This window comes from Pongo pygmaeus, chromosome 21 (genome assembly GCF_028885625.2).
Source record: "Pongo pygmaeus isolate AG05252 chromosome 21, NHGRI_mPonPyg2-v2.0_pri, whole genome shotgun sequence".
Classification (NCBI taxonomy): Eukaryota; Metazoa; Chordata; class Mammalia; order Primates; family Hominidae; genus Pongo; species Pongo pygmaeus.
The window spans coordinates 39,370,687-39,384,856 of NC_072394.2; the positions used below are offsets into that span (position 1 = coordinate 39,370,687).

Consider the following 14,170-nt stretch of genomic DNA (forward strand, 5'->3'; position numbering starts at 1 on the left):
CTGCATTGCTGATGAAGTTAAATTATTTAAGGTATTGATTTTATTACTAAGCCATGATTCAGTAGTTTGAAAATCTATTTCCAACAACTGTCATTTATAATTTATAAATGAGGTTAAACAATGTTGGTGTTTTTTTTTTTTTGAGACAGGGTCTCACTCTGTTGCCCAGGCTGGAGTGCAGCGGCATGATCATGGCTCACTGAAGCCTCCACCTCCCCAGGTTCAGATGATTTTCCTAAATCAGTTTCCCAAGTAGCTGAGACTACAGGTGTGCACTACCACACCCAGCTAATTTTTCTATTGTTTGTAGATGGAGTTTCACCATATTGCCCAGGCTGGTCTTGAACTTAAGGGCTCAAGTGATCCACCTACCTCAGTCTCCCAAAGTGCTGGGATTACAGGTGTGAGCCACCATTCTCAGCCAACAATGTTCTTTTTAAAGAAAAATAGAAAAAAGAATAAAAGTGGGCAATTGAAACCACTGACTGCCTTAAATATTACTTCAAAAATATATTATTGGCTGGGCACGGTGGCTCATGCCTGTAATCCCAACACTTTGGAAGGCCGAGGCAGGCAGATCACGAGGTCAGGAGTTCGAGGCCAGCCTGGCCAACATGGTGAAACCCCGTCTCTACTATAAATACAAAAATTAGCCAGGTGTGGTGGCACGCACTGGTAATCCCAGCTACTCAGGAGGCTGAGGCAGGAGAATTGCTTGAACCCAGGAGGCGGAGGTTGCAGTGAGCTGAGATCACGCCACTGCACTCCAGCCTGGGCAACCGAGTGAAACTCCGTCTCAAAACAACAAAACAGGGACAGGCACAGTGGCACACGCCTGTAATCCCAGCACTTTGGGAGGCTGAGGCGGGTGGATCATGAGGTCAGGAGATTGAGACCATCCTAGCTAACGCGGTGAAACCCCATCTCTACTAAAAATACAAAAAATTAGCTGGGCATGGTGGCACGCGCCTGTAGTCCCAGCTACTCGGGAAGCTGATTTAGGCTGAGGCAGGAGAATCACTTGAACCTGGGATTTGGAAGTTGCAGTGAGCCGAGATTGCACCACTGCACTCCAGCCTGGGAGACAGAGCAAGACTCTGTCTCAAAAGCAAAACAAAACAACAACGAAACATTATTATAGAGTTGAACCAAAAATGTTCATTAAATTTTTTCAGATGTGATTTTCAATAGAAAATAAGCCTAGGAAGGGCTGGTGGCTCACACCTGTAATCCCAGCACTTTGGGAGGCCAAGGTGGGCAGATCATGAGGTCAGGAGTTCAAGACCAGTCTGGCCAACCTGGTGAAACCTTTCCTCTACTAAAAATACAAAAAAAAAAAAAAAAAATTAACTGGCCGTGGTGGCAGGTGCCTGTAATCCCAGCTACTCAGGAGGCTGAGGCAGGAGAACTGCTTGAATCTGGGAGGCAGAGGTTGCAGTGAGCCCATACCATGCCACTGCACTCCAGCCTGGGCAACAGAGCGAGACTCCCTCTCAAAAAAAAAAAAAAAAAAAAAAAGGAAAGGAAAATAACCCTGTAGGCCAGACGTGGTGGCTCATGCCTGTAATCCCAACATTTTGGGAGGCCAAGGCAGATGGATCACATGACGTCAGGAGTTTGAGACCAGCCTGACCAATATGGCGGAACCCTGTCTTTACTAAAAAAATACAAAAACTAGCTGGGCATGGTGGCGTGCACCGGTAGTCCCAGCTACTTGGGAGGCTGAGACAAAAGAATCACTTGAACCCGGGAGGCAGAGGTTGCAGTGAGCCAGACTGTGCCACTGCACTCCAGCGAGACAACAGAGCAAGACTCCATCTCAAAAAAAGAAGGAAAGAAAAGAAGTCTATAACTTGCAAAAGCAAAATTAAAATATGTATTCGTATAGAGAGGGATCGGAAATAACTCAAATACTATACATTACATCTATTTTTTTTAAAAAAAGTGAAAAATGCAAATGATGATCAGGCAAAAAAATACAAAAAAAGAAGATATCCTACATCTTCTCCCAGGTCTGAAACTAAGTTTTCTTAACCTAGGAATGTCAAAAGAGTAAATAAGGTCTATTTCCTGTCACTAACAAAACAAGAAACATTTAATCAAGTATGGTATTAGAATCACTCTGAAGAGCTTATGAAAAATGCACATTCTGGCCGGGTGCAGTGGCTCATGCCTGTAGTCCCAGCACTTTGGGAGGACGAGGTGGGCGGATCACTTGAGGTCAGGAGTTTGACACCAGCCTGGCCAACATGGTGAAACCCCAACTGTACTAAAAATGCAAAAACATTAGCCGGGTATGGTGGTGTACGCCTGTAATCCCAGCTACTCGGGAGGCTGAGGCAGGAGAATCACTTGATCCTGAGAGTCAGAGGTTGCAGTGAGACAAGACAGTGCCACTGAGCCCCAACCTGGGTGACAGAGAGAGATTACATCTCAAAAAGAGGAAAAAAAAAAAAAAGGCCAGGCTCTGTCTCAAAAAAATAAAGTTTAAAAAATATGTAAAACAATACTATACATTGTTTATGGATATACATAAATATGCAATAAGAGTAAAAACCATTCATGACAATGATAAACATCAAATTCAGGATGATGCTTACTTCTAGGGAGAAAAGGACGGAAACATAATAAATAGAAACAGGGCCAGGCGTGGGGGCTCACATCTGTAATCTTAGCACTTTGGGAGGCCAAGGCAGGTCAATCTCTTGAGCCCAGGAGTTTGAGACCAGCCTGAGCAACACAGGAAGACCCCGTCTTTATAAAAAATACAAAAATTAGCCAGGTGTGGTGGCGTGCACCCATAGTCCAAGCTACTGGGGTGGCTGAGATGGAAGGATCACTTGAGCCAGGGAGACGGAGGTTGGAGTGAGCTGAGATTGCACCACTGTACTCCAGCCTAGATGACAGAGCAAGACCACATTTCATTACCAAAAAAAAAAAAAAAAAAAGAATGTACAAAGGAGGTCTTCAACAGTTTCTAATATTTGGCTCTAAAAATAACAGACTTGAAGCAAATTAGGCAAAATATTAATACTGGATAAGTTGGGTAGTGGTCTACTTATGCTTTTCTGTACGCTTAACATATTTTAGTTCTTCTTCTGATTTAAATACTCTGTGCTCATTTTAGAAAGTGCAGAAAGTTTAGAAAAGATCCACTACTCACAATTCTACCACTGAGAAGCAGATTTCCTCCTATTCTCTTCAAAATGAATTTTACATAATTGAGTTATATCACTTTATATTCAGAAAACATAACAAACTCAGATCCTCTTACCTTCATTGTATCAATGTGGATTTGAACCAATCGCTGGATATAACTAAGCAGCTTCTTCCTCTCCCCCGAGGAACTAAAATTACAATAGGATAAGCAAGTCTATCATTATTTGCTTAATAATAATCCCTGCAGTATATAGTAGACATAATAAACTTTATATTATCTACACTAACAGAGAAGTTAGATTGGAAGGAACAATCAATAATTCAAACATACCCCTCCTAGAAACTCTCTCCTTCCTTTGCTGTTAAGATAGGGAACTCTCCTGCTGACTCAATATAGGCCTCCCACAGCCTTCTGTCCTTGACCCTCCTCTCTCTTGGTAAATTTAAGACTTGAAAAACTCCACATCTCCATGTCTACTCAATGCTCAAGCTGTACTTCATTTTAACCAAACTGAAGTCAACATCTACCCTCATAATCCTGGATTGATTTATGAGCACCAGGTATGACTCAAGCATGAATGAAATACATATGAAGGCTTTAACTTTATTTATATTCATTTTCCATTGTCAGTAATCCCTCACAATGCTCCAGTTTCAAGAAAATACATAATGGGAATTAAATTTGAGCAGCTCGAAGTCCTGTGATCCATTATCCTGCTTCATTTACAATTACTAGTTGGGCCCAGCGTATCATCCTCCCTCCTGGCTGGGTGTCAACAGAGAGTGCAGGCAAAGGGTTTTACTGATCTACTAGCTAACCAAATTGAAAAAAAGTATCTTTCTACAAGTCATACATAGACTGGGAGTCACAGGCACTACATTGGCCTCTATGGTACACACTGAGACCCATGGTAATAAGAACACTTAAGAATAATTTCTTGGGATACATAGAAGCATTATTACAGCTGATAAATTAAAGCAGCAAATTTCGTGTTTTCCTATTCCCCATCCTCCTCATCAGTTTGACATAACAAGCACAGCGCAAAGCCAGGCTTTCAGAAGTACTTATAGGTGGACTCAGTTTAAGGGTAGTCACATAGTTGAGCATAACCAGAGTCATAGCATAAAATATCAAACCTAAACTAACCCCATGACCACTTAGTATTTTCCTAAACTGACACTCGGTATTCATCACTTAAAACCCCAAAATCGGCCGGGCGCAGTGGCTCACGCCTATAATCCCAGCACTTTGGGAGGCCGAGGTGGGTGGATCACCTGAGGTTGGGAGTTCGAGACAAGCCTGACTAACATGGAGAAACCCTGTCTCTACTAAAAATACAAAATTAGCCAGGCATGGTGGTGGCGCATGCTTGTAATCCCAGCTACTCGGGAGGCTGAGGCAGGAGAATTGCTGGAACCCGGGAGGCGGAGATTGCGATGAGCCGAGATCGCGCCATTGCATTCCAGCCTGGGCAACAAGAGCAAAACTCCAACTCAAAAACAAAACAAAACCAAAATCACTGATTACAGTATATGAAAATAACCACCCAAAACCAGGGGGTTGTTTTGTTTAGCAAAGAACGTGGCATTAAATAAAGATTTAAAGAAGTCATGGGCCAGGATATCTAGATTATAAAAGAATTTTATTCCTGTGTTCCAACATTTCTGAAATTTAATGCTTCTTACAACTGACATGTATATTTAATGTGACAATGTTTCTATCTAACTTCTTTTTTTTTTTTTTTTTTTTGAAATGGAGTCTTACTCTGTCGCCCAGGCTGGAGTGCAGTGACGTGATCTCGGCTCACTGCAAGCTCCACCTCCCGGGTTCACGCCATTCTCTCGCCTCAGCCTCCCGAGTAGCTGGGACTACAGCCACCCACCACCATGCCCAGCTAATTTCTTTTTTGTTTTTGTATTTTTAGTAGAGACAGGGTTTCACCATGTTAGCCAGGATGGTCTTGATCTCCTGACCTCATGATCCGCCCGCCTCGGCCTCCCAAAGTGCTGGGATTACAGGCCTGAGCCACCACGCCTGGCCTGTTTCTTACTTGTTAAAAAAAAAACCTTTATAAATCAATGGTTGTTCATAAAATTGAGGGCCTACTAGGAGTGCTTGTCTAAGCTGGATTCTCCCTAGAAAGCAGGGTCCAGGATAAGAGCTTGCAAGTAATTAATCTTGGGGTGAACTCTGGGCACAGGGATTGGGGGGTCTAGGGAGGGTAAAATAGGAAATTAGGTAAAAACAGTACAAAGGTCCGTTAACAAGTTGATTGCATTGGTATTACTGTGAGCAACTGGATGGAGTGGTGGGTAGGGCTAATCCCACTGGCAACCTGTAAGGCAGCACTGTCTAGTAGAACTTTCTGCGATGATGGAAATGTTCTATATCTGCTCTGTCCAACACAGTAGCCGTTAGCCATAGTGACTACTAAGTACTTGAAATATGGCTAGTGTAACTGAGGAATTTTTTATTTAATTTACTTCTAATTAATTTAAACGTGAAGCTAGTTGTTATTATACAGAACAATACAGCTCTAAGGAGTCCTACAGAATTTGAGTTATGAGGTGGGGCACAGAGACATGCAATATAGTGTTCCTTCTGGAATTTTGTCTGTTTTGTTCACTCATGTGCCCCAAGTTCATGGAAGAATTCCTAGTACATAGTGAGCTTTCCAAAAATATTCACTGAATGAATCAATAGCACTTGGGTCCACAAAAATGCACATGGCTCCCTTGAAAAGAAAGACTGTATTAGAACAAATTCCATTCAGGTCAAATAGTAAGCAACTATTATATACAAGAAATAAGTAGTAAGGGGGACTTTGAGAGTACTGAGAGGGCTGAAATGTGGTTATGAAAGAGCCATGCTGGGCGCAGTGGCTCACGCCTGTAATCCCAGCACTTTGGGAGGCTGAGGCAGGCAGATCACGAGGTGAGGAGTTCAAGACCACCCTGGCCAACATAGTGAAACCCTGTCTCTACTAAAAATACAAAAATTAGCCGGGCATGGTGGCGCACACCTGTAGTCCCAGCTACTCGGGAGGCTTAGGTGATAGAATCACTTGAACCTGGGAGGTGGAGGTTGCAGTGAGCCGAGATCACGCCACCGCACTCCAGCCTGAGTGACAGAGCAAGACTCCATCTCAAAAAAAAAAGAACTTTGGGAGGCCTGAGGCAGGCAGATCATAAGGTCAGGAGATTGAGACCATCCTGGCTAACACGATGAAACCCCGTCTCTACTAAAAATACAAAAAATTAGCCGGGCGTGGTGGCACATGCCTGTAGTCCCAGCTACTTAGGAGACTTAGGCAGGAGAATCACTTGAACCCGGGAGGCGGAGGCTGCAGTGAGCGGAGATTGTACCACTGAACTTGAACTCCAGCCTGGGCAACAGAGTGAGACTTTGTCTCAAAAAAAAAAAAAAAAAAAAAAAAAAAAGAAAGAAAGGGCCAAGATGAGGTCCCTGGAGATTCTGATCCAAAGGATATTTACTGGAAGTCAGTTAAATGTTCTACAGTGATCTTGTTTCACAATGCACTTCTGTTATCAATTACTAAGGAACAGCACAGGAAGTAATTCAGTATAATCCTTTGTTTTGATTCTTTGGTTACTGTTACCACAAACAACATGTAACTAAGTAAAACTTCAGAAGAGAAGGCCATATTTCCCCACTGTTGCCAATTTTCTAATAGAAACAAAATCTTCATTTTAAGAAGTATTTAAGGACGGTTGCAATGGCTCGCGCCTATAATCCCAGCACTTTGGGAGGCCGAGGTGGGTGGATCACCTGAGGTCGGGAGTTCGAGACCAGCCTGACTAACATGGAGAAACCCCATCTCTACTAAAAATACAAAATTAGCTGGGCGTGGTGGCGCATGCCTGTAATCCCAGCTACTCGGGAGGCTGAGGCAGGAGAGTCACTTGAACCCGGAGGCGGAGGTTGAGGTGAGCCGAGATCACGCCATTGCACTCCAGCCTGGGCAACAAGAGCAAAACTCCACTTCAAAAAAAAAAAAAAAAAGAAAGAAGTATTTAAGCACCAGATCCTCTACTGAGATCATTAAAGGAGCCCCACTCTAATCTAGACTCTAGAACCTACAGCCATACACAGAGATGGATCTATGTAACTATGTATGTATTTATGTATATATCTATCTATCTATCTACCTACCTACCTATCTACCTACCTATCTGAGACAGGGTCTTATTCTGCTGCCCAGGCTGGAGTCCAGGAGCTTATCGTAGATCACTGCAACCTTGAACTCCTGGGCTCAAGGGATCTTCCTGCTTCAGCCTCCTGAGTAGGTGGGACTGCAGGTGCATGCACAGTACCCGGCTAATTTTTTAATTTTCTGTATCACTATCTATAAAATTTACTAAGCGTTAATCATATGCTTCAACACTTTATGTACATCATCTCATTATTGTTATCCATTTTACAGGTACAGAAACTGAAGGGTTAAATTACTTCTAACTAAAAAGTGCCTGTTTTGCATAGTGTCTTTAATACCAGGGCATATTCCAATCTTTAGGAAAACCTAGAAATATGCTCAAGATAGGGATGTAGCCTTGATTTTCTTACTAACATTTTTTTCCCTATTGGTTCTTATGTATTTCCCAGTGTGTATAATTCAATTATTCTGAACTTGAGAGTAAAAAGTTGGTCACTACAAACTTGATGAAGATTTGTCTGAAAAATTATTTAAAATAGGAATAAGGCCAGACACGGTGGCTTACGCCTGTAATCTCAGCACTTTGGGAGGCCAAGGCGGGCAGACCACCTTAGGTCAGGAGTTCGAGACCAGCCTGGCCAACATGGTGAAACCCTGTCTCTACTAAAAATACAAAACTTAGCCGGGCATGGTGGTGCATGCCTGTAACCCAGCTACTCAGGAAGCTGAGGCAGGAGAATGGCTTGAACCCAGGGGGTTCAGTGAGCCGAGATCGCACCATTGCACTCCAGTCTGGGTGACAGAGTGAGACTCTGTCTCAAAAAATAAATAAATAAATAAAATTAAAAATAAACTAAAATAGGAATAAACAGTAATAACAAACATAGGATTTGTAGAGCGAAAACAAACAGCAGGTGGCCAGGTGCGGTGGCTCGCACCTGTAATCTCAGCACTTTGGGAGGCTGAGGCAAGTGGATCACTTGAGGCCAGGAGTTCAAGACCAGTCTGGCCAACATGGTGAAACCCCATCTCTACTAAAAGTACAAAAATCAGTGGGGCAGCAGGGCGCGGTAGTCCCAGCATTTTGGGAGGCTGAGGCGGGCAGATCACAAGGTCAGGAGATCGAGACCATCCTGGCTAACATGGTGAAACCCTGTGTCTGCCAAAAAATACAAAAAAGTAGCCGGGCATGGTGTCAGGCACCTGTAGTCCTAGCTACTCGGGAGGCTGAGGCAGGAGAATGGCATGAACCCGGGAGGTGGAGCTTGCAGTGAGCCAAGATCACGCCACTGCACTCCAGCCTGGGAGACAGAGCAAGACTCTGTCTCAAAAAAAAAAAAAATTAGTGGGGCATGGTGGTGGGCACCTGTAATCCTAGCTACTCAGGAGGCTAAGGCAGGAGAATAACTTGAAGCCGAGAGGCAGAGGTTGCAGTGAGCCGAGATACTCCAGCCTGGGTGAACAAGAGACTGTCTCAAAAAAACAAATGAACAAACAAAACCAGCAGGCAAGGGATTCTGCTGTTTTAAAGCACTTCATAGATTTAAAATGAGGACAGTTTATATCAGAGATTTTGGGCTTTGTCCCTGAAAGATGGATAAAGTGTGTTTGGTTATAACGTGAATTTATTTCTTCATTCTTACCTTACTCCAAGATTTTCAAAATGAGACTCATCAAGACAGGGCAGTAATGCGCCTGTGATTTTGTTTTCTATGGAAGAAAAAAGACAAATTCAATGTATACAACATATGCTTTTCATTTTCTTTCAATTTGGATCCACCAACATTTACCCAGATCCACATAATTGAGTACCCACTGCAGGCAATGGATTGTGCCAAGTACTACTTTTTTGATCTGCTACTTGTAAAGGCTTAATTTTAATTAAATAACTAAACCAAGAAGCATTTTTTGATAAATCACATGAAAATTTCAAAATTATTTGTGTAAATTAGTTCCAAGAAAAACCAGTTGCAAAAAGGAAAGTGAAACCTGACTACCTGCTGGGGTTTTGCCAGGTCAGCAGCTTCCTTTTAAACAGGAAAGGTTTGAGTTGGGGAGGGAAGGAAACCTAAGTCTATTGTTCTTAGAATTAACAAGTTAAAACCATGGATTCAAGAGTGCTTAAAGTGTTGATTTTTCTCAAACCTCCTGGGAAAGCACTCAATACTCCGTAATCTGAAAGAGTTCTCTCTGTCTCTCCCTCCCTCTCCCTCCCTCTCCCTCCCTCTCTCTCTCTCTGTGTGTGTGTGTGTGTGTGTGTGTTGGGTTTGTGTGTGTGTGTGTGTGTGTTGTTGGGTTTTTTCCTTTCTCTTTCTATACAATTAATTCTAATCTTTCCTGTGTGTGTGTGTGTGTGTGTGTTGGGTTTGTGTGTGTGTGTGTGTGTGTGTGTGTGTGTTGTTGGGTTTTTTCCTTTCTCTTTCTATACAATTAATTCTAATCTTTCCTGACCTCAAATTCCAGAACTCTGGACTATTTTCTTTTATTTTCTTTCAGACAGGGTTTTGCTTGTTGCCCAGGTTGGTGTGCAGTGGTGCAATCATAGCTCACTGCAGCCTTGACTTCCTGGGCTCAAGCGATCCTCCTGCCTCAGCCTCCTGAGTAGCTGGGACCACAGGCGTGTGCCACTGCACCTAGCTAATTTTTATTTTTATTTTTTGTAAAGTTGAGGTCTCCTGATGTTGCCTAGGCTGGTCTTGAACTCTTGGGCTCAAGTGATCTTCCCACATTGGCCTCCCAAAGTGCTGGGATTATAGGTGTGAGCCACTGGGCCAGGCCTCCAGTGGTTTTTGATGAGAAAACTTGTTAAGGTATAGATCACATGAGTTCTAGAGTCCAAAGACCTAACCTTAAAAAAATCTAGCTCTTTTTTATAGTGGTGTGATCTCTGAAAAGTTACTTTACGTCTTTGGACCTCGCATACATCATCGGTAAAATGTGTTGAGTATAGCAACTTATTTCAGACTTCTTGTGAGGCTGTATTCCATAATGAGAAAAGGGACACTGTACCTTGTGCTTGGCTTGTCAAATTAAAAAAAAAAAAAAATGGACTTAGATAAAGAGAGACTTTTTTTTTTTTTTTTTTTTTGAGATGGAGTCTCACTCTGTCCCCCAAGCTGTAGTGCAGTGGCACGATCTTGGCTCACTGCAACCTCCGCCTCCCAGGTTCAAGCGATTCTCCTGCCTCAGCTTCCCAAGTAGCTGGGACTACAGGCACATACCACCATGCCCGGCTAATTTTTGTATTTTTAGTAGAGACGGTGTTTCACCATGTTGGCCAGGCTGGACTTGAATTCCTGACCTCAGGTGATCCGCCTGCTTCGGCCTTCCAAAGTGCTGGGATTACAGGCGTGAGCCACCGTGCCCGGCCAAGAGAAACTTTATTAGAAAGAAAGACTATTGCTGGTTGGGCGTGGTGGCTCACACCTGTAATCCCAGCACTTTGGGAGGCCAAGGCGTGTGAATCATCAGGTCAAGAGATTAAGACCATCCTGGCCAACATGGTGAAACCCCATCTCTACTAAAAATACAAAAATTAGCCGGGCGTGGTGGTGGGCACCTGTAGTCCCAGCTACTCGGGAGGCTGAGGCAGAAGAATTGCTTGAACCCAGGAGGCAGAGGTTGCAGTGAGCTGAGATCACGCCACTGCATTTCAGCCTGGCGACAGAGCAAGACTCTGTCTGAAAAAAAGAAAAGAAAAGAAAAAAAAGAAAGACTATTGCTATAGGGAGAAAGCTCCAATATCAGATATCTGCAAGAGGCTCAGGAATCAAACACATAGGCCGGCCGGGCGCGGTGGCTCACGCCTGTAATCCCAGCACTTTGGGAGGCAGAGGCGGATGCATCACCTGAGGACAGGAGTTGGAGACCAGCCTGGCCAACATGGTGAAACCCTGTCTTTACTAAAAATACAAAATTAGCCAGGTGTGGTGGCATGCACCTGTAATCCCAGCAACTAGAGAGGCTGAGGCAGGAGAACCACTTGAACCCGAGAGGCAGAGGTTGCAGTGAGCTGAGATTGTGCTGGTGCACTTCAGCCTGCGTGACAGAGCAAGACTCCATCTCAGAAAAAATAAAAATAAAAAATAAAATGAAAATAAATTTAAAAAAATAATCAAACAGAGGCCCAAGAACCAAACAGAGGTTGGGCATGGTGGCTCACACTTGTAATCCCAGCACTTTGGGAGGCCGAGGTGGGTGGATGATCACTCGAAGCCAAGAGTTTGAGACCAGCCTGACCGACATGGCAAAACCCTGTCTCTAATTAAAAAAAAAAAAAAAAAAAAATGAGGCTGGGCGCGGTGGCTCATGCCTGTAATCCCAGCACTTTCGGAGGCTGAGGCAGGAGGATCACGATTTCAGGAGATGAAGACCATCCTGGCCAACATGGTGAAACCCCGTCTCTACTAAAAATACAAAAAAATTGGCTGGGCGTGGTGGCACATGCCTGTCATCCCAGCTACTCAGGAGGCTGAGGCAGGAGAATCGCTTGAACCAGGCAGTTAGAGGTTGCACTGGGCCGAGATGGCGCCACTGCACTCCAGCCTGGTGACAGAGCGAGACTCCGTCTCAAAAAAAAAAAAAAAGAATCCAACAGAAAAAGGGTCTTCTTTTATATGATAAAGGATAGGCAAGCAGAAATAAGCAGAATCTTTGGATGGGAACCTGGACGAGCAAGGGAAAATGAGCAGTGTAGCCCAACAGGACAGCATCCTACTGTGGTCAGCGGGTTCTCAAAAGAAACTGACCAGAGGGCGGCATATTCCACTGCTTTAGTGCCTGCCTGCTCAAATCTGGGGGTAAGCAAGAGTTGAGGGGCCCATAAGGGAAGAGAGAAGTCTGAATAAAGTCTGGTCAAGGCAAAGCAGAAGCTAAGACATGAGCAATTGGGAACAGTTGGTCAGTTTTTACCAAATGAAAGCACATAGTGTCTTTGATAGCACTAGGTTGTAGGTTTAAGGAACACACATCATTCTGGAGGGTAACGAGTTAATCTACAAACCACTGAAACAAAGAGCCAACCACATTTTGAGACAGAAAATATGGAACTACTTCACTCCACTTGTTGCTAGTCAAAGAAAATAAAGTAATAATCCATCCCAGCAGTGGAGGGAAACGAAAGGGCAAAATGGGGAAGAAAAAAAAAAGGAGAAATGCAATTTCCCATACCCATTCAAGCTATCTTTGGGTCCTGAACCACTAATGTTCCTCCTACCCCAGTTTCCAACCTAGCCAAACAGGGCTCCACCCAACAAATGCAAAAATTTACTAAATTTGCAAATCCCAACCACCAAAGAATCACCTTCCTATTGGACACCTAGAGGATATAAGGCAGGAGTCAAATCTCACACCCACCACAAAAAGTTGAGTAGACTTCACAAGGATGGATGGTTGGATACGAATCAGTAAAATATGATTAAAACTCAACCTAAACACTTCTCCAGGTGATGTGGCCAAATTGTGGCATGCTGGGGATTCAGTGGTCAACTGAACAACCCCAAGGTTCAGATTTTGGAGGGGAACCTGCTTTTAAAGAGCAAAACATGATCCTTACCATGTTCTGCAAGTGCAGTCAACACACGCCTATCGGGCGCTGCTGGGATGCCAAGGAAGATGATGGGAATTCAGAGATTAACCAAGCCAGTTCCTTCCCCTTCAGGAAAAGCCTCAATTCAGGGAGGAAACCGAAACCTAAAAGCCCCAGAACATCCTCTGATGTGGCAAGTGTTCAAGGAGCTGCGGTTAGCGCGGAGGGGTCCCGCGAGCCTGGATGACAGCAAGCCGCCCACCAAGGTCTGGGGAAAAATCTCCTTCTAACTAAAAAAAAAAAAGGGACCCGAGTCTTGCCTGTCCCGCCCCGGGGTGGCAAGTTAGTGAAGAAAACCACAAGAGTGAGATCCCAGTCTACGACTGCCCCTCCCAGGTCCTCAATCCCGGGAGCCTGCTCCCATCCTTCGGATCGCCTACCCCAGGCGACCCCATGTCTTCTTCCTCCGCCTTGGGGAGTCAGTCCCGGGAGCCCCTTGCCGCAGGCCCTCCTGGGAACCCCCGCCGCAGGGCTCCCTCCCCCCACTCGGGTCTTCCCTCCCTCGGCGCCCCCAGCGCAGGTCCGCCCTCCCGGGTGCCTCCCGCCGCAGGGCTCGCTCCTCGGCCTGGGTCCTGTCGTGGGGCCCCCTCCCTCAGGGCGTCTGGCCCGCGCCCCACGTCGCCGCCCCTCGCCCCTCAGCCCCTCCGGAGCCGCTACCTAGGATGTTCTTCAGCAGCCCCGGCTCTTCAAAGCCACCGCGCCCGAGGAAGGAGCACACCTGCTCCGGATCCCATGTCTTGTAGTCGGGATCGAGTTCCAGGCCCGAGGACCAGTCTGCCTCTGCGGAAGGGGTGCTTGAGGGGGTTCTCGGGCTGTCATCGCAACGGGGCCGCTTGGAGGGCTGCTCGGAGTCGGCTCGCTGCATGGCTACACCTGGCGTCCGGCACAGCAGTCAAGAACCTCCGTGCCGGACCCGCGCGCAGGCGCACTGACAGCAGGGCCCTGACGGGGAGTCCAAGGAGTATTGGCAGCCTATTGGCCTCCTGCGCAGGCTCACTGACAGTTGAGCCCTTCGGGCAGGGCAGCCTAGCGGCTCTTGCCTTGGGCTCCCTGCGCAGGCGCAATGGCAGTCCAGTCGTCTTCAAATCAATCCCGCCAGGGCGCTGGACGAGAACGCGAAAGGGCGTGGCTAGAAGCAGAACTGAGGGCAGTGCTGGTGGAAAGGGGGAGGAAAGAGCGCGCCCGGCACCGCACCCCCAATTAGGGGCTCGTCTAGTGAATTGGGGGTATTCTCCTTCGAATGAGTACA

At 45.5% G+C, this 14,170-nt stretch overlaps 1 protein-coding gene across 2 annotated transcripts in view; it reads right to left on the reverse strand.

The window, feature by feature from the left end:
• The window catches only part of SAMHD1 (SAM and HD domain containing deoxynucleoside triphosphate triphosphohydrolase 1), a 61,490-nt gene extending 47,573 nt beyond the window's left edge, over positions 1-13,917 (reverse strand). The window contains exons 1-3 of one of the 2 annotated variants that reach the window (XM_054467757.2): positions 13,579-13,917; positions 8,978-9,044; positions 3,275-3,347 (exon numbers count right to left, since the gene is read on the reverse strand). In XM_054467757.2, the coding sequence (XP_054323732.1) occupies positions 3,275-3,347; positions 8,978-9,044; positions 13,579-13,786 (348 nt within the window). In that variant the 5' untranslated portion in view covers positions 13,787-13,917. The remainder of the gene's footprint in view (positions 1-3,274; positions 3,348-8,977; positions 9,045-13,578) is intronic. The other variant, XM_063659445.1, reaches the window with a different exon arrangement.
• Between the last annotated feature and the right edge of the window lie 253 nt (positions 13,918-14,170).